This window comes from Garra rufa, chromosome 12, assembly GCF_049309525.1.
Source record: "Garra rufa chromosome 12, GarRuf1.0, whole genome shotgun sequence".
NCBI lineage: Eukaryota > Metazoa > Chordata > Actinopteri > Cypriniformes > Cyprinidae > Garra > Garra rufa.
In genome coordinates, this window is record NC_133372.1 from 29,390,905 (window position 1) to 29,416,234 (window position 25,330).

Here is a 25,330-nt window from a genome sequence, read left to right on the forward strand (position 1 = left end):
ACTTGCACCGCCCCCTTCTCGAGAAGAGCGGAGAGAAACGCGGGGGCCTTGTGGCAAACTGAAGTCTGTACCCCTTCGTTATTGTATGAATCACCCATTCGGGAGCTGACACTGACCGCCAGGCTGCGACATGATTCATTAGAGACCCCACACAAACCGGAGAGTTGCTTTGGGCTGCCAATTCGTCCGGTTCGCTCATATGTGATGCAATGGCGCCATCTAGTGGACAGACTAGGGACGGCGTGCAGGGAACCAGAGAGATGTTCTCTCGCTGAAACGAATTCATTTGATTCGTTTCTATCAGAGTGTTCTTTGTGTTTTGTGTGATGTTTGTGTTGGGGAACACATGGGCTGAAGCCTTTATTGTTTGGGTGAGGGGAATAAGGTTTGCTTGTGTACTCTTCCTCACAACGAGCCCCCCGAACGTGGGGCAACGACACACAACAGCTGCAGAACACATGGGCTGGTCGAGCCCTCCATGAGAGATTCTCCGTCTTTTGGACGGAGTCCCTTGGGCAAACAGCGAGTCTGACGGGCTTGTGGCCCGTGAACGTAGACTCGGAGCCCTTATCGATCCAACATCAGGCCGGCCGCTTCCGTTTCGTGTCGGAATGGGTGGGGTGGGATGGTTTTCCTGCTGCAGCGGCAGCAGCAGCCGTGGTAGGGGCTGGTCTTCCCCAGGCCTTCGCGGAGGGTGGGTTACCCTGTCGCGGAGGTGGTCTGTTGCGAGGCTTATCCTTCCCCTGTTGGAACTGTCGTCCCGTGACGGGGGGGATAGGCAAGCGCGCAGGGGGCGCCTGGCTTGGCGCTGCCTTCCTGGGCAGGCATAGCTTAAAAGCCTCGTCCTCTTTCTTTTTGTCGTCGCATCGCTGTTGCATCAGTGCGAAAGCGGGGCCAAAGAGAGCCTGGCCAGGCTCTACTGGAGCGCCCGCGATGCGCCTCTTCTCGCTGTCAGGGAGACCCGACAGATTGAGCCAGAGTGCGCGCTCCCCTACCACCGAAAGCGCCATGGAACGCCCGCAGGCTTGGACAGACTGACGGGCATTACGGAGGACGAGGTCGTTTACCGTGCGGATCTCCTTCCACAGGGAAGCGGAAGGGGGTCCCTTTTCTATCTGATGTCCCAAATCATCCAAAAGCTCCGCTTGGTAAGCGGAGAGGAGAGACGAGACATTAAGAGCTCTGACTGCCAGGGACGAGGACTTGTAGGCGGCCTGGTAGACAGAGGCGGAAAAGCGGTCCATTTTATTAGGCAAGACCGGTTTCGGAGGGGCGAGCAACCCACCCTGGACAGGGCTAAGGTGTCTGGCAATCGACGGCTCAATGACAGGGGGATCACCCATGCCGAGCGTTGCCATATCTTTTACCTCAAGGCCCGCGAGACCGTGTTTGAGGTTTAGTGGATCGCCCCAGTAGTGCTTCATGTGCTTCGCGCACGCTGGGAGGACGGGGAAAAATTGCTTTCTCGGGCCGGGAGGGAGTCCCAGCAGCTTCCCGTCATAAATATCCCGCTCCTGGTCGGAAGCGCTCTGTGGCGCCGGCCACTCGATTTTGAGCCGCGCGGCCGCGCGTTCACAGACGTCCAGGAGGATAGACTGAGTTGTAGGCGCAGGGGCGTTCATCTGGGGAAAGCCGGAGGGCGGGAAGGCCTCCTCGTCCTCTGACATCCCGAGAAGGCCCGCGTCATCGTCGTCGCCGCCGGAACCGGCCGGTTCGTCGGTCAGCGGGAGGATATCCGCGAAGATGTCCTCTTCGGGGAAAGCAGGATTGGGCTGGTCAGCCCAGTTGAGAGACGTCGCACCCCGGGAGTTCCCCGGTTGCGCAACGTCATCACCGACTCCACCATCTGAGTCCGAAAGGTCGAGCTCGACGCACTGAGTCACGGAAACTTTAATACGGCGCCGCAAAAGCTTCTTGGGCAGCGCGAGGCAATGGCTGCAGTTCTCCGGGTTCTCCAAAGCCTCTTGCGCGTGTTGGAGGCCCAAGCAAATGACACAGAACTGGTGAGTGTCCTTGGCGGCTATTAGAGCTCCACACGCGGCCGGGCAGGCCCGTGATAAAGTACCGCCGGCAGAAGAGGACGACTTGGAGAGCGACATAGCGGCAAGAACTGGGAGCAGGTGAATGAGAGAGAGCGTGGGCGGCTCAGGATGCAGCAACAGGAACTGACCTGTCGGTTGAAAACAGACTCTCACGTCTGGCGGAGGCTGATCAGATGATTTGTCCTCCTGAAGACACAAGTGAGCAGATGCAATCCAACCGTGTTGGTTTACGCAGAGATCGCGAGAAGCGAATGTCAACTGAGAAAAGGTAGCGCGTGCAGGGGTTTTTATGCGCTCGGTAAGGGGCGGCCCCTTACCTGCCAGTGGGCACGCGCTCCTGTCTGTCAAGCCAGACTTGGTGCAATTGGATGCTTCTGCAGAGGTCAGGTACGGATGCCCTTCCCATAGGTGGATCTCGAACACGAGATGATGAAAGAGAACCCAATAAAATGACCCAACAAGTTGAACCTAGCATTTTTAGAGTGCAGAAAAACTACCCGGCATCTGGGTAAAAATGTTAAAATAACCCAATAAAATGACAAAATGGGCTGAACCCAGCATTTGGGTTAAACAAATAACCCAGCGTTTTTTAGAGTGCAGAAAAACTACCCAGCACCTGGGTAAAAATGTTAAAATAACCCAATAAAATTACACAACAGGCTGAACCCAACATTTGGGTTAGGTTAAAACAAATAACCCAGCATTTTTAGAGTGCAGAAAAACTACCCTGAACCTGGGTAAAAAAAAAAAAAAAAAAGTAAAATAACCTAATAAAATGACACAACAGGCAGAACCCAGCCGTTTTTATAGTGCAGAAAAATACCCAGCACCTGGGTAAAAATGTTAAAAAATAACCCAATAAAATGACCCAACAGGCTGAACCCAGTATTTGGGTTAAAAAAAATAACACACATTTTTAGTGTGGATTGCAGCACTTCGATTTTAAGTTTTATGGATCATTCCTGTTATGCAGTACATTTTCCTCTATCATATATTCCTTTAGGCTAATATATTAAAGTAAAAAAATAATAATAAACTGATCATTTTGAATGTAAATCTATAAATCCCTTAAGTTTTTTTTTTTTTTTTTTTTTTTTTTTTAATATTGCAGTTAAGTACATTTAAAAAAAAAATCTGTACAAATTGGACATAATGAACTTTATTAATATAAATGGATTTCCGGTAGGCTATTTATTTTTTCAGGCGTTTTACCCGTTTTATTTATTTATTTATTTATTGGAATAGATAATGGCAGTACTTGTTGGCATTAAAAAATGACAAATAATGAATACAAAAAAATCATCGGTTGACTTCATTTTTATTCTTCTAATTAAAATGTTTCAAAACAAAATGTCTTCACTGTTAATCGATCTCATTAACATATTTTAAATGTTTCAAATAATAGGGAAATTAATTTCCATTCTAGATTCAATGCTGTAAATGTGTAAACAAGAAAGTTCTATTTAAAGTTTTAAACTTAAAATGCACTGCGTAACAGTAATGGCTACAGTACTGCCATCTGTACATCATATTACAGACATGAATAAAAACATTCCTGACTAACAGTATCCTACAGTGTTTTGAGGGCATAGATTACTGATGTCACCAGCACTCATTACTCATTCGAGTTGAAGCAAATCACACAAGCCATTTGCGCGCTCTCAGTTCTTCAACAGAAAAGGGAGGAGATGCGCTTGACGGCTCTACTGCCACATTCAAACCCACAATCAGCACAAATGACCAAACCGAACAACTTTGTCCCATGGGCAGGGGTAAGCATACAGCTATGTTATATACCACCAAGTCTTGAAAAGTAATAAAAGTGTTAAAAATGATAAACCGTTCTGGAATTCAAGTCTCAAAATTACGCGACATTGACGCGACGTGACAAACGCTCTGCTGTTGTAATACAATACGTGTGTACTGCTTAACTACATATTTTCGTTTAGTGTAGAACACGTCTAAATGTTAAAAGAGTGACATAAAATGTGTCAATAAGGAAGTAAAATGGAAAGGCAACGCTTAATATCTGATGAATGGTTGTCCACAGAGGGTCTTGTGAGTTTGTGTGATCTTCAGCACTGAGCTCGATGTCTTCTGAATGTACGTGGTCGGTCCTCATCATGTTGTGCTTCATCTTGGCTACAGGTGCACATGGAGGTATGACAATCATCTTCAATATTCATTTTATGGGCCAGGATTTGACTTTTATTCAAACAAACCACTTCATCCCGTTATTTGGACGTCTTGGAAACTTTAGCATGGCGTCGACGTTTATTCTTAGCCTACTACTTTTCAAAAAAGCATGAAAATACAATGTTGTCATTATTATTTAATGCTAGCTATAAAATTAGGCTTAGCCTTTTTATTGCCAAGAAGTTCAAACGCATCATTGTCATTTCTAGCATAGAATGTTCTATTAAATAAAAAAAAGAACAGAATTTGATGATGTGGTGGAAATTATACCGTGGCTTGACACCATGACTTAAAAAAATGGCAAAATTCTAGAGTGATGTTTGTTTATTGACTGCTGGATAATATTATTATACAAATAAAATACATGACTAAGAGAGTTCTTAAGACCAAAACTGTCTATAGTTAAAGAAACACCAGGACCTTAGATTTTATTTGGTCTAAATATCAAAACATTATTTAGAAAGGGTTTGAAATTAGACATGCTACATTTGTTTAAAACAATTGGCTTCTGTGTTCAGATTTGTATTTTAATTTATCAGATTTCATTTAGTTAATATACACTACCAGTCAAAAGTTTTTGAACAGTAAGATTTTTAATTAAAAAAAAAGTCTCTTCTGCTTACCAAGCCTGCAATACTGTGAAATATTTTACTATTTAAAAGAACTGCTTTCTATTTGAATATATTTAAAATTTAATTTATTCCTGTGATCAAAGCTCAATTTTCATCATCATTACTCCAGTGTCACGTGATCCTTCAGAATCTCAGCTGTTTTCAACATAATAATAATAAATGTTTTTTGAGCAGCAAATCAGAATATTATAATGATTTCTAAAGGATCATCGGACATCACAGACAAGATATTGATGCAAATATCCTGCATTTCCCACAAATATATTTTTGTTGCTTACTCTGTATGCTTCTTGCAGGAACTGTGTGCACTGTAAAGTCAAGCAAAGGTGTAGAAGTACTCTTAGGATCCAACCTTACCGTCTCCTGCTTGTTTAACTACCAATGCACCAAACGAACTTTTCGGAACGGGACACTAATTAAATTTATACAATCCCCCAATTCCTCAAGTGAGGTGTCTGTGGATGTTAAAAATTTAACAAAGCCGAGCACCTACAGCTGCAAGTGTGAGGAGCATGCAGAACCATGTGGAATTGACATCAAACCAGGATGTAAGCATGTATCTTATTTCAGGGTTCCCACACACATGGAAAGTCTGGATCATTTAATTTCTATCCACCTTTTTCTTTAACACGGAAGTAAGCCTATGGGTGAGACTTAGAGTTCATTATCCGCTCTAGGGAAATAAGAAGAAGAATAACAAAGTGCAGTAAATAGTAAAACTGTTTGCGCTACAAACCAGTGTGTTCATAATTAAGATAATACATTCAAATATGGTAAGACACACCAATTTGCAATATCAAGCAGCAAAATGAACTGTTTATTACAGCTAAAATAGCTGGTCAAGGATGAGACCAGAAGCTAGACCCATAAAATTTACATTCTTACGGGAAGAAAAATGTGGATAGTGACTGCATTTCCCAAGTTATTCTCAGTTCTGAAATGCAGTCTTTATATAATGATTTCATCCTAATCTTAAATTATTGAAAAAGTCTTGGAGGTTAACTGGTCCAAAGGTGTGTGGTAACCCTATCTTATAAGTAGCCACATTATTCATTATTCAGAAATTTAAAAGAAAATGCTTGTAAACCAAAACAAAGCTGACGAGTATGATCTGTTCCACCTTTTGGCAAGGGTGGAGACATTGAAACTTTGAAGTGAAATTGCATGCATGAAATATTCATGTGCTTTTTTTTCAGACCCTCCAAATGTTCCACAAAATCTGACCTGCATTCAAAAAATGATATCTGGCAATGTCAGTTGCATTTGGACAACAGGAAGGGGTACCATAATCGGCACAACATGTCAGTTATGGTTAGTAAAACGAGTCTTTACAAGAAGGATCTTTGAGTTTACAGATCATATGTGACCCTGGACCACAAAACCAGTCATATGGGTACATTTTGAATGAATAAATAAGCTTTCCATTGATGTATGGTTTGTTAGGATAGGACGATATTTAGCTTAGATACAACTATTTGAAAATCTGCAATCTGAGGGTGCGAAAAAATCTAAATATTGAGAAAATCGCCTTTAAATTTGTCCAAATGAGGTTCTTAGCGATGCATATTACTTAATATCTAAATGATTTTTCGCATGAAAGAAAAAATCTATAATTTTGACCCATACAATATATTTTTGGCTATTGCTACAAATATACCCATGCTACATAAGACAGGTTTTGTTGTCCAGTGTAACATATGATATAGCCCAAAGCAGAGACACAAGTAAAAGTCTCATTAATTATGTTACTTGATGTTTTTTCTCTGTTTTTTTAGGGTTCATGATGACCTGCACCCTAGCTATATGAGCATTATGGACTCTACAGGACTTTGTTACTCCACCTTCCCCATCAAAAGCTCAATGTCACAGCTCGTAGTGTCGCTCAGTGTCTCTAACAGTCTGGGCTCAAAAACCTCAGGCCCCCACACCTTCATTCTCAGCAATATAGGTAAAGAAATTCCCAAACACATTATTTTAAACCACAAAAAAAGTGAAACTGTTCAGTTCAGTTCAGTACAAGTGTGGCAAAAGTAAAAAAAAAAAAAATCATTGCATGACAAGCTTTTCTTTTCACACCGAAGAGCAGAAATGTTGCATGATGCAAATCAAAGCCACCAGTACAATGCAAGGATAAAATTTTTGTTTGCGTACTTTCAAAACACTAAAGCAGTGGTTCTCAACCATTTGATTCAAAGGCCATTCTCAGTCAAATATTCAAGTGTAGATATTTAAAAATATTTTATTTATGATTGCATAAGTAGAAAAATGTATATTCATAAAAAAATGTTTATGGAGTTTTTAAGATTTTACTAATTTACCTGACTTTCTAAGATATCACAATTTAAAAGGGTGTTCCCTTATAAACCCAGGTTTACAAGAACATGGAAATCCTGGTTCTTCACAAACAAAAAGCTACTTGATTAGCTTTGAGTCTTAGTTGTTTTAGATTATTTACTGGCTTGTTTTGTTTTGGAAGTTTGCTGGTTAAGGACCACTGCATTAAAGAGCATAAAACTAAGGACAGACTAATTGTTTCCTACTATGGTGAAAAACAAATACACTAAAATGTATTTAATATAATTTTATTTCATGCTAAGTATACTACAAATACTTTTACATATTATGTACTTAATAAAAATACCCTGCAATTGTACTTTTAGTATACTAAACTGTTATATTTAAAGTCTGCCAAATTGGAACAACTAATTTTGTACATAATGCATTTTAATTGTGCAGAAGTAGTGCTTAAGTTCAACTAAAGATATACTGATGTATATTTGATTGTGCTAAAGTGAAACGATTGCAAGTATACTTTAGGTACATTTGAAGTATTTTGCATTCAAGACCAAAATTATTTAAAGATCATACAATCCTCATCAATAGTGACATATTTTAGGCTTAATATTAGGAAATGTGCATTGTGCATAAGCAGTACTCCAAATACAGTTTAATTACAGTTTTTATATCAGTAAGCCTTAAGTGATATGTCAGTAAATATGCTAATAGACTTTAACTATACTTAGAATAAAATACATGCATTTTAAATCTATTACTTTTTTACTAGGGTATTTATGAGATAAATGATCAACATGTAAGATGTATATAGCATATATTGCTTGTGATATTGTCATGTTGTGCCTGCGCAAGAAGTGTTGTGGGTTGGGGGATTCCAGAGAAAAAAAATTGGGTCAGTTTGATAGAATTAGTTGTTTTTACACCAACCCACTAGTTGACATTATTATTGCAGATGACTGCAGTAAAAGATCTTATCATCTAAAACCAAAAAAGATTTGGATTGCATTTGGATTGCATCAAAAAATGACGCATTGCTTCTCTGTTTATTTACAGTAAAACCCTCAATGCCTAACATCAGTGAAGTGAGCTGCTCCTCCCGATGGTGCAGCCTACACACAGACAATCACAGCATGAACTTGGTTGAAATCCAATACAGTTCAGGAAATGGGATCCGGAACATCTACGAGGTAAAAGCTTCTGATTCTAAATGTGGTTTAATTGTTCTACATCTTTGGTTGTAATCAGATTGAAGTGGTATTCAGAGTCAAAGGCACTTCTTTGTACTTGCAGACCTATCAGTCGTCTGTCTTGGCAAAGCTGATAAATAAAAATGCAGAGTTGCAAGTCGAGTCAATTCATGATGACACAGACAAAACCCACAAACCTCACAGATTAGTTTGGTCGTCAAAACCACAAGCCCTCCTTGATGACTCAGAACTGGAATAAGAAATGTCAAGAAAGGGGTTTATCGTCATCCTTAGAGTCAGGAAACTGAACCGCTGACTGTTGCCCTTCCCACAATTAATGTCTTGAGGTGTCTTTATCAATGAAATTAGTTTCAGAAATGGTTCCATACAGTACATGACAGCCAGCTTTGAAGAAATATGTTTGGAGATCCAGAGATGATCTTATTGATTTTAAACCTAAAGATGCTTTTGACTGGTGAAAGTGCTTCTGCCATTTGCGTGCATAAAGGGATAGTTCAAACAAATTAAACGTTTGTCATCATTTACTCACTTTCATGTCCTTGGAACACAAATGGGGAAATTCTGATTGCCGTTTGACATCCGTGTCATCAAACAGTGTGTGATTCATTCACAGACGACATGTTGTATTTGGCTGTGAATGAAGATAAACATGTTCATACAAAATTTCTTTCTGGTCCTCGAATCTGATTGGCTGAGGCGAGTGTGATATTCTTGTGATGTCAGAACTCCAACCATTTCACAGTTTGTTTTGCTTGCAGTATTTGTCACAGCAAGGGTCATGGGGGACACCCACAGTTTTTGGAGTCACAGAATGCAGTTTAAAAAGTTTGTTTAGACAAATATGCAGTATGTCTGTTTAAAAAATTTGCTTTAATGTTTTCGGAGATGTGAGCTCCAGGGTGCAGTGGGCGCTCATTAACCCGTCTGAGAGCAGCCACACCTCGGCCAGATTTTCTGTAATTTTCCACTAGCTTTGATGTCTCTATAGTGGATATAATTTGTTTTGGGTAAATCTAACAGGCACTCTTTGGTCTCATAAATCTAATAATTGTTTCAGAGAAATTGTCTTGGCTGAGGGCAAAATCTGATCATGTTATGTTTTGTGTAACTTCAGTGCTGTATATCAAAAACTGCCTTTGTACTTTTGACTGAATTGCCTAGTATTTAGTATTGGGAAATGGTGTGAGTGCTCTCGTGCCTACAGCTGAATCACAGCTTTGCCGATATGCAGTGCCTTGCGAAAGTATTCATACCCCTTTATTAAATTTTTTTTATGTTGATGTCTTATGTTAAATTGCATTAAATTACTTCTTTACCACATCAATCTACACTCCATACACCATAATGGCAAAGCAAAAAAAAAAAAACATTTTTAACATCTTTGCCAATTTATTAAATACCTGAATGATTCCATTGCATAAGTATTCATGCAGGGTTGAAATTTAGCTCAGAAGCATTCATATTGCTTGTAAATGTTACTACACTTCGAGTGGAGTTAACCTGTGGCAAATTCAATTGAATGGGTATGATTTAGAAAAAGCACACACATCTTATTAAAAGATCTAACAGCTGAAAATGCATATGAGAGCAAAAACCAAGCCCTTAGGTAGAGCTCTGTAGAGCTCAGACAGGACTGCATCAGGCCACACATCTGGGGAAGAGTTCAGAAAAAATTCTGGTGTATTGAAGGTTCACAGAAGCATATAGTCTCCGTTAACCTTAATGAAAGATGTTTGAGACAACCAAGACCTCTTCCCAGTGCTGGCCTCTTGGCCAAACTGAGCAACTGATGCAGAAGGACCTTGGCTAGAGTGGTGACCAATAACCTGATGGTCACTCTAGTTGAGCTCAATGATCATATATGCAGATGGGAGAAACTTACAGAAGGACAAACATCACTGCAACACTCCACTGATCTGGGGTTTATGGTGGTGTGGCAAGACTCAATCCTCTCTTTAGTGAAGACATGAAAACACACTTGGAATTTGTAAAAAAGCATCTATAGGACCATCAGACTGTGAGAAACAAGAATCTCTGGTCTGATGAACCTGTTTGAAGGAAACTCATCACCTGCAGATTACTATCCCAAAAGTAAAGTGTGGTGGTAGCAGCCTCATGCTGTGGGGTTGTTTTTCAGTGGCAGGGACTAAGGGACTTGTCAGAGTAGAAGAAAAGTTTATTGAGATTGAACCCAATCAAACATTTCTGGAGAAACCTGAAAATGTCTGCCAGACCCCATCCAAGCTGACAGAGCTTGAGAGGTAAAGAGGCGAGGCGAAGAATGGCAGATAATTGCCAAATGTTGATGTCCAAATCTCATTGCATCATACCCCAAAATACTTGTAAAGGTGCTACAGCTAAGTACTGAGTTAAAGGTATGATAACTTATGCAATGTATTTAAAAAAAAAAAAATCATTTTTTTTTTTTTTTTAAATACATTTATGAAGTTGTGACAATTCTGTTTTTGGTTTGTCATTATGGTGCATGGAGTGTAGATCGATGTGGAAAAAAAGTCATTTAAAACATTCAACATAAGGAAGCAATTAGGGTTGTCACGATACCACAAAAATGACTTACGATACTATACCAGTTGAAGTATCACGATATCGAGTAGTATCGCGATACCATGCAGTTTTCATTCATTTAAAATTCAATTCTACAAAATGAATCAAAATTTCATTAATAAAAAGATGTAAATGAAAACAGACAAGATTTTTCTCTGAATACTTCATCAATGTGAATGAATGACTGGCTACTGTTATCCATTAAAAATCATGTACACAAAACTCATCTGAGCACTGCACAGAAGCTTTATGGAGTGACATTTAGATGTGGTATTAATACATTTAGACTGTACTTATAATTGCATAAATAATGGTATAAGATTAATGTTTTAAATACAAAACTCTGAATATGATGGGAAACTTAAAACCACCAGCAGGTGGCAGCAGTGTTCATGATTGAATCACTAAGTCGTTCAAACGATTCTTTCAAAACGTCTGAATCATTCAGGAGTGAATCAAATGACTGTTTTCTGAATGGCTTAGTGAATCAGTGATTCGCCCAAACCAACGCGGATTCGAACACAGAAACGAAACAAAAACATATTGCTCGTCTTGCTGAAGGAGCATTTATGCTCGCATATCTTGAAATTTCAAAGTTATCAGTTTTTTGTATATTAAAACGTATTCATTTATAATGTTGAAAAAATATATATACAATGATTGATAAGAACCAATTGCAAAGCCACTATGTTCATGAATGGAATTGCATTCGTACTGGCAAAAGATGCTTCCAGAAACGAATTATTACACGTGTTCTAAGAGTGGGTAAATGAATAAAAATACGAAAATACAATTTCTTGTAAAATATTTTTATGTTGAATAATTGATTAAGCTGCTATTTTTAAATAACTTAAGACGGTGTGAATCTGACCCTCTCTTCTGATAAACTGCAGCGTGACGCGACGTGCGCGTGCAACTTCTCATTTCAAACTGAACTGAAGGTCGGGAAACACTGAATACCATATAAAGCGTAGAGACAGCCTGTACTACACAAAGCACAGCAGAAAGACATTTTAGCAATCAACTTATAACATAATGTTTCTGCTGGCGTGCATGTAAACGTTTTAAACAGTGTTCCAGCCGTGCATACAACACATCTCACGGTATTACCGTGTGGACGGTACTACCGTTTCAAAAATGCAATGGCACCGCGGGTATTTTTAAGCTTTAGTATCGCAATTCTACCGTAGTAAAGGTATACCGTGCAACCCTAGAAGCAACATAAAACGTGAAAAAAAAATGCAGTATGAATACTTTCGCAAAGCACTGTACAGCCATATCGCATGGCTACTGGTTTGATCATATTGCTCATATTATATGTAATGAACAGCAAATAAATTGTTCCTGTAAGAATCTTAATAGAATCCTGAACAAATTTATCACAGTTTCTATCATAAATATTAGGCACCACAACCATTTTAAACTTGTGCTCGCATTTTTCACATTCTCTTTTTGCATTTCACTAAAAAAGGAAAATAATATTGCATGGGTTTTATGCTGAACTTTTCCTTTAAATTTAATCTCTACATAGGAATATCAAGGAAGCATTCAAATGTTTTGACAGACATTTTAACAGTAAACCAGAGAAATCTTCATAGTTTAGATATCACATAAACACATTATATTATGTTGTCTCCACAGACTGATGCTAAGAGCAGATTGAACATATCCTCACTGCAGCCAGATACCATGTACGAGTTCCAGATCAGAAGGAAAATTAGCCATACAGTAGGTCTGTGGAGTGACTGGAGTCAATCAAATAAAGCAAAAACCAAAGAAGAAGGTAAGTTACAAAATATATGTGACCCTGGACCACAAAACCAGTCTTAAGTAGCAATAGCCAACAATACATTGTATGGGTCAAAATGATCGATTTTTTAATGGCAAAAATCATTAGGATATTAATTAAAGATCATGCTCCATGAAGATATTTTGTAAATTTCCTAACGTCAATATATCAAAACGTAATTTTTGATTAGTGAAATGCATTGCTAAGAACATAATTTGGACAACTTTAAAGGTGATTTTCTCAATATTTTAGGATTTTTTTGGCACCCTCAGATTCCAGATTTTCAAATATCTCAGCAAAAAAACATACATCAACAAAAAAGATGAAAAAGATTTTAAAAAAAATCAGGTTATGTATGAATCTTAATTTAAAAAAATGTCCCTTATGACCAGTTTTGTGGTCCAGGGTCACATATTACTTGTAAAGACGTTTATTAAGTCACATTTTGTAATTAAACAATTTTGAAGGCAGTTTTCGTGCGTAATTATTGTGAGCTACTTAACTCTTTAAAAGTCATCAGAAAGTGTAAGAGAGATCAAATGAATGTAAGTAGTTCAGCGTGTTCTGGAAAGAGTACTTCAGAAGTATGATGGTGTTAGATAAGCTGACTGTATTGACGTAGGATAGTCACTTCTTTGTCAGCACGCCTCAGGTGCGTGAGATAATGGGGCAAAAATAGCTGAAGCAAACTTGAGTGGTGACCGATTAAATTAACTTTTGATAACATTTTTTAGTGTTACTTGGCCTAGTTGAGAAATAATCACAGAAAAGACTTAAATTTGATGGGAAGCAACTTTTGGTGCTATGTAAAAAACATTTGTGGACATTATTTTAGAGTAGTGCATCCCACAATATACTGATAATCAACAATTTAGTTCATTTACATGCCAAGTGAAGGAAAAAGAAAATTACTGAATGGAACGGTTTTTGTTCTTCTTTTTCTCACCTTAGCTCCTGATAAAGCGCTTGACGTCTGGTATCTCCAAGAACAAAAACCCCCACAATCTGAAAGCAAGTGTTTCCGCATATTTTGGAAGGCAAGTAAAACTTCACCAACCAAAATAATTGTTTGTATTTTCGATGAACTTTTAAATTAGTGGTATACAGGCTACGGACAGAACGCTACATGATCCCCTCCCCCTGTATTTCACTTTTCACACAGGCCCTTAAAGGTCAAACCACCACTAAGCGATGGTTTGCTTGTGTGAATTGCATCTTCCCAAACACACTGTTAGTCTGAAACCAAAAGTTAGCTCACAGTCAGTTTCAGTTTACAAAAACTGAGTAGGGGCTTAGAGGAAATGATGGATTTGAGAATTCTCTCTTTTAGAGTCATGTTTGTGTTAATTTATGGCTGACTCTGTCACAGATTTTGGTTAAATGCATCTGCATAATAGAAACTGCCTTCATTATGTTTTAGGAACTGAATATATCAGATGCTAAGGGGACAATTCAGAGGTATAATATAAGTGTTCGGAAGCAAATGGAAATAAAGAACTCTATCATCGCAGTTCCCCCCAGAAGAAATCAGAGCATATGCTGCTCTTATTGTTCTGTGTCCGTGTCCGCAATTAACTCGGTTGGTCAATCTCCTGTCAAATTTATTCCGCTGCATTTTGCAGGTAAGCCTGTTTTTGATCAAGTAAAGTGTTAGCAATGCTGAGTCAAATAACTGGTCCAGACTTATTTTAAAATGCTAAAAGTCAATGCATGTGGTCAATATAGCAAAGTTAAGCAATGCTTTTTGTGTTCACAGGTCTGGTTTCGGTTTCCCTGTCACACTCGCCATTGAATAATCATAGTATTGCCCTCTCCTGGACCAAGTTTGCCAATGCAGGCACTAAGTATGTGGTGCATTGGTATCCGGTTGAAAACAGAGAGGGGATTCAGTGGATTAGAGTGGTGGATAACAAAGCACACATTACAGGCAGGTTTGATTGGACGGTATGAGTTAAGACCAGTCATAATTAGTTGGTTGGTTTCCAGACTGTAATAAAAGTTCTTTCTTTCTTTCTCTCTTTCTCTCTCTCTCTCTCTCTCTCTCTCCTTGTACCTTTTATTCTGTTGTCTGTTCAGGTCTGCAGCCACAACAATGCTATCAGGGTGCAGTTACTGCTCTGCAGCCATCTGATCCCAAAATGTTATCCATTAAAGGCATCTCCACATGGCAATCAGGTTAATTCTTAATGCTTATTCTGCATAAATGTTCACTGAAGTGGATTAAATCATTATATGTAAATACAGTCAAGCCCGAAATTATTCATACCCCAGGCAAATTCTGACTTAAAGTTACTCTTATTCAACCAGCAAGTTTTTTTATTAGAAATGACACAGACTTCTCCCAGAAGATAATAAGACGATGTACAAGAGGCATCATTGTGGAATAAATTATTACTCATCTTTTATTTATATTTGAACAAAAAGTGGCATGTCCAAAATTATTCATACCTTTCTCAATAATTAATAGAAAAGCCTTTATTGGCAATACAGCAATCAAACGCTTCCTATAATTGCTGACCAGCTTTTTGCATGTCTCCACTGGTATTTTTGCCCATTCATCTTTAGCGATGAGCTCCACAGATTCTCAATTGGATTTAAGTCAGGACTCTGACTGGGCCACTGCAAAATGTTAATGTTTTTGTCTGCTAACCATTTCTTCTCTTCACCACTTTTGCTGTGTGTTTGGGTCGTTGTCATGCTGAAACGTCTACCGGTGCCCAAGGTCAAGTTTCTCTGCAGACTGCCTGATGTTGTTGAGAATTTTGATGTATTGCTCCTTTTTCATGGTGCCGTTTACTGTGATTAGGTTCCCGGATAACCCCCCCAAAACATTAGGTTCCACCGCCATGTTTGACAGTGGGGATGGTGTTCTTAGGGTTAAAGGCTTCTCCTTTAACCCTCATTGTGGCCAAACAATTCAATTTTTGTTTCATCTGACCATAAAACAGAAGACAAGAAGTCTTTTCTTTGTCCAGATGAGCATTTTGTGTACCTTATCTGGTGTCCTCCTTGGTCTGCGTCTGTGGAACCCAGTGGTGTGCACTGAGTAGGGTCCTCAGTGAGCTCCTTTGTCTTAGCCATGAGTGTCCACAAACAAACAGCATAGAGCATCTGTTTTTTTTTACCTGTTGAGTTGATTAAAACAGCTGTTCCCAATGAATCAGGGTAATTAGGATGCTTTAGAACAGCTTGGACTATTTGGAATGGTATAGAACTTTGGATTTTCCCATAGACTGTGACAGTTTACAAAGGGTATGAATAATTTTGGACATGCCACTTTTTGTTCAAATGTAAATAAAGGCTGAGAAATATTTTTTTTCACAATGATGCCTCTTGTACATCGTCTTATTATCTTTTGGGAGAGGCCTGTGTCATTTCCGTTCCAAAAAAACTTGCTGGTTGAATAAAAGTAACTTTAAGACTTTGCCAGGGGTATGAAAAATTTCGGGCTTGACTGTATATGCATGCACACTACTATTCAAAAGTTTGGAGAAAGAAAATTAATAATTTTCAGCTAGGATACATTCAATTAATCAAAATTACATTAAATTACCACAAAAATATTAAATAGCAATATTTTACAATGTTGATAATAATTAGAAGTGTTTCTTGAGCAAATCAGCATATTAGAATCATTTCTGAACAATCATTTGACACTGAAGACTGGAGTAATAGCTGCTGAAAATTCAGATTTTCCATCACAGGAATATTTCATTTTACAATATATTAAAATAGAAAACAGAAATATGTATGTAAATATAAGAGAAATACACCACCCGTCAATAGTTTTTTAATGTGTTTTTAAGAAGTCTCTTCTGCTCACCAAGCCTACATTTATTTGATCTAAAGTACAGCAAATACAGTAAAATTTTGAAATATTGTTACTATTAAAAATAACTGTTTTCTATTTGAATATATTTTTAAATGTCATCTATTCCTCTGATCAAAGCTAAATTTTCAGCGTCATTACTCCAGTCTTCAGTGTCACATGATCCTTCAGAAATCATTCTTTGCTAATAAATGCTGATATGCTCATTGGCTGTTTAAGAAACATATTTTGTTATTATTATCAATATTTCTTTGATGAATAGAAAGATCCAAAGATCAGCATTTATCTGAAATAAAGAGCTTTTGTAACATTATACACTATACCTATTCAAAAGCTTGAATTCAGAATATATATATATATATAATTACTTTTATTTAGCAAGGATGCTTTAAATTGATCAAAAGTGATGATAAAGACGTTTATAATGTTACAAAAGATTTCTATTTCAGATAAACGCTGTTCTTCTGAACTTTATACTTATCAAAGAAACCTGAAAACTTCTATTCAGTTGTTTTTAAGATAATAATAAAGGTTTTTAGAGCAGCAAAACAGAATATTAGAATAATTTCTGAAGGATCATGTGACTGGAGAAATGATGCAAAAAAATCAGCTTTAAAATCACAGAAATAAATTACAATTTTAAATATATTCAAATAGTAAATTGTTTTTGCTGTACTTTGAATAAAACAAATGCAAACTTAGTGAACAGAAGAGACTTCTTTAAAAAAAAAAAAAAAAAAAAAACTTACTGTTCAAAACCTTTTGACTGGTAGTGTATTACTATTATTCTTTCTGTATTTTTAATAAAATAAATGTAGCCCTGGTGAGAATATAAATAAAAAGCTTATCATAATCACTGTATCTTGGAATTCACAGCTCCAGAACAGGGTCCAGTTCCTCAACTTGGCTGGAAGAAGAGCGAGAGCTTGAACGTGACGTGGTCCAAAATCCCTCCAAAAAAAAGAAGAGGCTGTTTGAAAAAATATACCATTTACCTAATGGATAAGTCGAAGGGAGATATTGACAGTTTCAGTAAGCCCTGTCTTATTTTAGGGCAGCTAATTTGTGGTTACTGTTGCAACACAAAAAGACTGCTACTGTGCATCAATAACAGTGCTAAATAAACTGAGATTAAGAGTTTTCTAATATGGTGCTACACTTTGGCCGCAGGTGTAGACCATCCAAAGACACATTATGTCATCAGTGGACTAACACCAGGACAGTGTTATAATCTGTGGGTCACTGCCTGGACTGATGCTGGGGAGGGACCCAGAGGAAGTGATCTCCCATTCTGCACACCATCAGACTGTATGTATTCATGTAGAACACTTAAGGAACATTAAATACAATCTTAGTAATTATATGCTGGGATTTTGCACTTTTATGAAGATAGATGTCATCCTCTTTCAGCTGAGAGAATGCTGTCCCACGTGATCTTGGCTGGTGCAGCAGTACTTTTGACCTGTCTAATCATCCCGTGCCTCTGTCAGTTTACCTCCGTCCAGAAAAGGTAAGAATCAGCAGAATGCTTTAAATTCCACAGAAAAGGGCTGTTTTTGTGATTTTAAGCACTGCCATGTCTGTTCTGCTTGATAGATTTTCATGGTGTCGCAAGTGTCTGCCCACTATTCCAGATCCAGCAAACAGCAAATGTGCAAAGGCGTACACTGATGATCAGGTAAATGTGTGGAAATGCCCACACATGCTATGTTTCAGCGATGTGATTCTTCTGGATTAATCCGGAATTCTGGTTATTTGGCCTAAAATTATGGCCCACGTGAATCATGCTGATTAGTAATAAAAAATATTGGGTGTTGGGGGTAGTCAGGATGATGCTGGTTACTGCATGACTGAAATTGTAAAATGGCCTTAAGCAATTAACTAAATAAACTGTGAAGAGGTTATGTTTTCTAAAACATGGATGGAATGGTCCATGCAGCGCCATCTGCAGGACAGTTAAAAGGCTTCGAATGGTTCAAAGCCCAAAGAAAGTGTTGAAAGTTACTTTTTTATGAAAAGTGGTGAAAATTTGAGATTGCTTCATTGCACTACATGTCCGTTGTAACTTTAATTTGCATTTGGAAACTTTATTTTTGATCAAATAAATGCAGTCTTGGTGAGCAGAAGAGATTTATGTCAAACTTTTCATTTTTACAGGAAAATAGTATGTATTATTACAATATAGGAGATATCTTTTAATGTGATCATATATATATATATATATATATATATATATTAGGGGTGGGCATAGATTAATTTTTTTAATCTAGATTAATCTAGATTAAATCTTGGAATTAATCTAGATTAATCTAGATTAAAATGGCTAATTTGAATTCTGCTGAAGGCATTCAGAATACAGTATGTGTGCTACCCAAATAATGACTAAAAGTAAGTCTTCGAGAACGGGCCAGGTGGCGCATTAGATCAGGCGCTCATCTCCTGTTTCCAAAATGCATCACAAACTGCTTGACAATTGCATTTACAACATAATTACCTATACAAACTTGTGTAACCAAGTACTTCTGCCCAAAAGGTTGCACGACGTGCGCGTGCTGCACAGACGCGCACCGGCATGGATATCTGCGTGCATAGTCTTGGGTTAAACTGCGTTGCTTTTAGAAGCGTCAATTTAGTTGTTGCATATAGTTTAATGTCTTTATTTCGGGATTATCAAAGTAAATTATAACTCACGTGCCCCAGTAAAAAGGGTCTAGCAACGCACCTGCCCTGAAGCGGCTTCATAGCTGCATTCATGTTTGCGCGTCTCATTTGATGTGGTAATTTCACAGAAATTGAAGACTCGTTTTCGCCCCCTACAGTGCAATTCGACTAGGTATACGTCATCCGTGCTAAAATATCAAGGTGAAAGTCATCATAGCTTGCGTAGTTTAGACCCAGCTCCCAACCCAACTTTGAGAATAGATTAACGGCGATATTTTTTTTATCGCCCGATAAGAGTCTCACGTTAACGCAGCACGTTAACGCCGATAACGGCCCACCACTAATATATATATATATATATTTTTTTTTTTTTTTTTTTTTTTAATAAGTGTCATGGTCGTCACAAGGTTGGGGTCAGATTTTCCTGCTTTTTTGTCTGATCACATGCCTTGTATTTTCAAAACAAGCAGGCCACCTAACTGCATTTATGGGCATCATAGGCAGGGTTTGGCATCTAGGTTAAGAGGATAGTTCACCCAAAAATTTACATTCATGAAAAGTATATCATCATTTATTCATCCAGCAAGACACAACTGCAGAAAAATGAAAATCATTCCCTTAAACCACAGCTTTAAACCCTCATTTACGTGTATTTAGCAACTCTAGTGTTTCAATTTGATTGGCTGGGCATTGTTTTGGGGTCAGTTGCATAAACTAAAGACTGTTTACCTCTTGGCTAATTGTTAGTTGGTAAGATTTGTTTTTATGACATTTTTAAGGGTTGGTCACACTAAACTACAATACATTTTTTCGGGTGCTTGTCTTTTTTATAAATTTAACATACAACAAATAGTAATCAATCCAAACAATACACTCTACTTCACTTTCCTACAATGCTACAAACCTGCAGGTTTAAAGCCAAAACCCAAACCCAAAAATAAATTAGTAAATAAAAGTAAATTCTGTCATTCATTTCTCACCCTTATGTTGTTCCAAACCTGTAAGACCTTCGTTCACCTTCAGAAAAATAAATTAGGATACTTTCGATGAAATCTGAGAGCTTTCTGACCCTCCATAGACAGCAAGGGTCATTCTACGTTCAAGGTCCAGAAACCTACCAAAACATTGACAAAACAGTCTATGTTGACTATTTTGACATCAGTGGTTCGACCGTAATTTTATGAAGCTACGAGAATACTTTTTGCGAGCAATAATAATAATATTATTCAAGACCCTTGCTATCTAAGGAGGGTCTGAAAGCTCTCGGATTTGATCAGAAGTATCTTAATTTGTGTTCTGAAGATGAACAAAGGTCTTACAGATTTGGAACGACATGAGGGTGAGTAATTAATGACAGAATTTTCATTTTGGGGTGAACATCCCTTTAAGAGCTCATGCTATGATGTATCGATCTTCTATTGGTCACACATGATACCAAATTGCAGGTCAGAGATCACCTGTACTTTGGAATGCTTTGAAATGCAAAAGGTCTTTGCATGAGCCTGTGTTTCCAGTCTCCAGTATTGTCATACATATGAATAGAAGTGAATGGAATGAAAATTGCAGTGTGACTGACTGAAAAGCTTAATATAATGGCTTTGTTTACACAGTTGACCCCAGATATACTCTCCAAAAGCACTGGGACTTTTTATTCTTTGTATCAGCCCACTTGCTTGTCAGTGCATTAGTGGTGGGAATTTTTCAGTGGCTTTTTCTTCAGGTTACATTATTATGTTTACTTGCACTCACTTACATTGTGAGTGAACTATTGAATAATTTACTTAAAGGGATAGTCCAAAAATGCAAAAATGTAAATTACCCCATGATTTACTCACCTAGGTGTATATGACTTTCTTCTTTCAGACAAATACAATCTGAGTTATATTGAAAAATGTCCTAGCTCTTCCATGCTTTATAATGACAGTGAATGGGTATTATTTTCAATAGTCCAAAAGAAGTACAATAAAGTGCAACAACCCATCATAAAAAAGACTTCACACAGCCTTTGAATGTAAATAAATGTCTCCTGAAGTGAATCAATTCATTTTTGTGAGAAAAATATCCATATTTAAAACTTTCTAAACTGTAATCTCTAGCTTCCGCTAACTGCCATATGTGCATTAGAGGATGGATACCCTATCCGATCCCGACGGTACCCGACTGGCCGGGCCGGGTTCGGACGATAACGCCGGTTTCACACGGCACACGTAAGCAGGACGTAAGCAGCGAGTAGCAGGAGCAGAGCAGAAGCGTCAGTCCTATTTTTGCTGCACCGTTTACGCTGGATTAAAGCCACAGTGCATTTGTTCTTCATCAAAATTAACCAGATTAACATAAAAACAACAATTTCGTGTATCATATGCACAACAATCACGGCTTAAAAGACTCGCCAGATCAAAATAATGTTTTTGTGGGGTTTTTTTATAAATAATGTTGTAGTTACACTTGTTCAAAACAGTCACGTTAGCAATGTTTGTACTATTTTCTGCGTTTTTTGATAAATACAAGAATTTTAAAAATAAAAAATATAAGCTACTGTCATTAAAATGTTAACATAAAATATAATTTATAATATAGAAAGAAAATCATTTTTTAAAGTGAAATTTCTGAAAGTACTAAAGGAGATCCTATAATAATTTGATATAGATTTACAGTAGTAACAACAAATTATATTTGTATATGATATGTCTAACATGTTTTTAAATATAATGGTTTCATTATAAACCCGATGATTATCTTTGGTGGACAACCACCATAATAAAATATGATATTTACTATCTGAATCGAACCATGTCATGTCAACAAATTGAAAAGTCAGCCATCTATTAATTATCTTGTAAATTATTGTGTCGTTAGCCCCAACAGCAGGGGCGACTTTTACCCCAAATACCATTGTTTTACAAATTCTTTTCGTTATTGAAAAACGGTTGCTTTAATTATCTTAAACCAAACTGGGAATCATTAGGACGACCTTTGTCTGAAAATTTATTAAATAATTTAGTTTCTCATTTGTTACTTAAATCTACAACATAAAAAAGAGAAAGATTTTTTTTATATTGTAAACTATACAGCATGTTAGCCTGTTTATGTGGGACAGAGGGGAACACTTCCGCATCACAGCATGCTGCCCATATCATAACTAAAAGCACATGACCAATAATTAATAAATAGAACACCTGAAATCCGCAACTGAATGAACGATACTCGTATGTAATTGAAGTAGTTGGACTTAGTAATTGAACCAATCTGTGGTTCAGCTGCATGCAACAAATGCTGCCAGTGTGAAAGCACAATCTGCATACGCGCTGCATCTGCTCTGCTTGCGCTTCCAGTGTGAAACCGGCGTAAGGCATTGACCATTTAAAATTTAAAACTGCTTAGTAGGTAGCCAATCGGCCTGTTTCACTTGATGCAAAGGTTCGTTTTTGTGATTAAAATAAATGTAAAATATTACCCCAAATCTGTCTTCCTGTGTGCGGAAATGTGTCAAACTAGCCAGGACAACGAAAGAAGTGCGTAATCCGAACACCTTCTTACAGTTGCTCAATAAAAGCGGGCTTTCCACACAAAAAAGTGCATGTGTCATTAGTACGAGGAAAAAAATTAGATTTTAACTGTGTCGGGCTCGGGTCGGGTTCGGTTACTGCTCTGTCGGACGCGGGCCGGGCTCGGACAGAAAAATGCGGCCCGATCCGCACTCTAATGTGCATATGATGTATGATGTAAGTGTAGCATAAGCTTTAGTGTGACTATGGCTGGTCTCTCGAGAACCAAGGTTTGTTTACAGGAGCAAATATGTCTTCTTTTGGCTTATATTGAAATCCTACAACATTTTCCCTTTATAAATCCTTGTTATCTACTTCTAATTCATTACCTGTTTCTCGTTTTGCTCTCTCTTCTGCACTTCCACGTTCATCACTTCTCACCGGAGCTTACGCTACCCCTATGTCCTACTTCATCCACTGCATGTGCAAAAGACAGATTTTGGTTTATAAAGTTCTAAATATGGATATTTTCCTTACAAAAATGCACTGATTTGCTTCAGAAGGCCTTTATTCACCCCCCTGGAGCACTTTTAATGATGGATGGATGCGCTTTATTAGACTTTTTTTGGACTATTGAAAAAAATACACCCATTCACTGCCATTATAAAGCTTGGAAGTGTCAGGACATTTTTTTATAGAACTCCTATATTATTTGTCTGAGAGAAGAAATGCCTCAAGGGTGAGTAAATCATTTGGTAATCTTAATTTTTGTGTGAACTATCCCTTTAAATGATTAATTCAAAACATTGATTCATTTAGGAACAAAACAACCTGTTTTTATGAGTGAATCATTGAATCATTTACTGTTTCCCTTCCCACACAGAGTGAAATTAAATTCTACCTAGACCAGTGTGACTCCAGCATGAATGAGGAGCCTGATAATGTGGAGGTGGAGGAAGTTTCCTATCCCCCCATCTGCACCTACATTAAAAGTTTCTCTCAGGAGTCCAGCTCCTCTGATGCCACCCAGATCACCAGCATCACAGATATCACGGAGGACTACATCTCCACTCATGGTGCAATAAGTGGAGGAGAGGAGGAAGATGAAGAAGAAGAGACTGGTTTGAACGAATTTGAATTCTTCCCAAGCACTCACAGCCCATTCCTGGAGCCCCTGGTTGTAACTGGAGGGAAGCTTACGCTGGATGTAGTGAAAATAGACTGCAGCGAATTTCTGGATTGCACATGATTCTCAAGAGGCATTAAAATTGGACCTGACTGAGTGTGACTGTACTATGGATGCTGAACAATAACCATGGACATCCTAAAAACTATTTGCCAGTCAGAAGGACAAACATTTTCTTTTTGCTCAGAACCCAGCCAGACCTGGGCACCTGCTTATATCTGTCTGTTGTTGATTGGATGGAAGCAGATCTGAACGCGAAAGGTTTGAAACAAAAACATGATTGACTTTCCAGGCCTACCTCAGCTACTTATCTCTGAAATGCAGATGACCTAGCAGACTGGTAACAACCCATCAAGAGCACGGATACTTAAAGGGACAGTTCACTCAAAAATGACAATTCTGCTATTAATTACTCACCCTCATGTCGTTCCAAACCCGTTCATCTTCAGACCACAAATTAAGATATTTTTGATGAAATCCAAGAGCTTTCTGACCCCTCCATAGACAGCAATGTAACTGAAATGTTCACAGACAGAGAAATGTAGTAAGAACATCAATAAAATAGTCTGTGACATCAATAGTGTTCCAAAGATAATCGAAGGTCTTACGGGTTTAAAACAACATGAAGGTGAGTAATTAATATCAGTAAAACTATCCCTTTAACGAATGTAACTTATAAAGGTTTCAGGCCATATTCTATAAACATTGGTTCTTTTCACAAAACACTCAGCAGCTGTCCAACACTAACACTGTAACTTTTCAACTTTTTTACAATACATCAATCAAAAAAGAAATTGCACAGGTTTTAATATCAAGGCAGACTCAGTACTCTTGTACTCTATTGCATGATGTTTGACACAAATACATTCATCATTACATTAGTTTTTCATCACCTCAGCTGAATACTGTCTTAATGTAAAGTGTTTATTTTGCATGTAAACCTTTTAAGTCTAAGCGTTGAGAGAAAATAAATATGTTTTCTTTTTTACATATTTGCGTGGTTTACTGTCACTACAACTTTGAAATTAAATAGTAAATTGGTCCGTGGAGAGATGGCAACACATAAATTGCGTCTATACATGGACATTTTACCAGTTAGCCAGTCAGAGTTGTTTCTGTGAATTGCAAAAAGTAAACCTCAATAAACAACTAGATTTCAACATCTTCCAAAGAAAATGTGAATGCCCCACAACAGCACACACAAATGCTGCCAAGAGCTTTTGCAAATTCGACAGCAGTATTAGTACTGTGTAGTATGCTGCTGTCACTTAATACACAGATATAATAGAAGCATGCAATTTCCCTCCCAGCTGTTTACCTTCATAACCGACAGTTTTGTAACTTGTGTGTTTTTAACATAAACTTGTGTGAATTTGACAGTTTAAGCACAATGGAGGGTTTGCACTTATGTCACAATTTGGTTAAATACCCTGATGTGTTGC

General features: G+C 37.9%; 1 protein-coding gene across 1 annotated transcript; it reads left to right on the plus strand.

Annotated features, from left to right (window-relative positions):
• Positions 1-3,721: 3,721 nt before the first annotated feature.
• On the plus strand, positions 3,722-24,875 carry il12rb2 (interleukin 12 receptor, beta 2a). Its single transcript, XM_073852391.1, has 16 exons — positions 3,722-3,814; positions 4,093-4,202; positions 5,167-5,418; positions 6,067-6,181; positions 6,646-6,818; positions 8,219-8,352; positions 12,580-12,721; positions 13,679-13,764; positions 14,148-14,349; positions 14,484-14,654; positions 14,804-14,902; positions 17,433-17,588; positions 17,727-17,864; positions 17,967-18,066; positions 18,153-18,234; positions 23,586-24,875. Exons 2-16 carry the CDS (start codon positions 4,133-4,135, stop codon positions 23,949-23,951), a joined length of 2,286 nt encoding a protein of 761 aa, XP_073708492.1. The 5' UTR covers positions 3,722-3,814; positions 4,093-4,132; the 3' UTR covers positions 23,952-24,875.
• Positions 24,876-25,330: the final 455 nt, after the last annotated feature.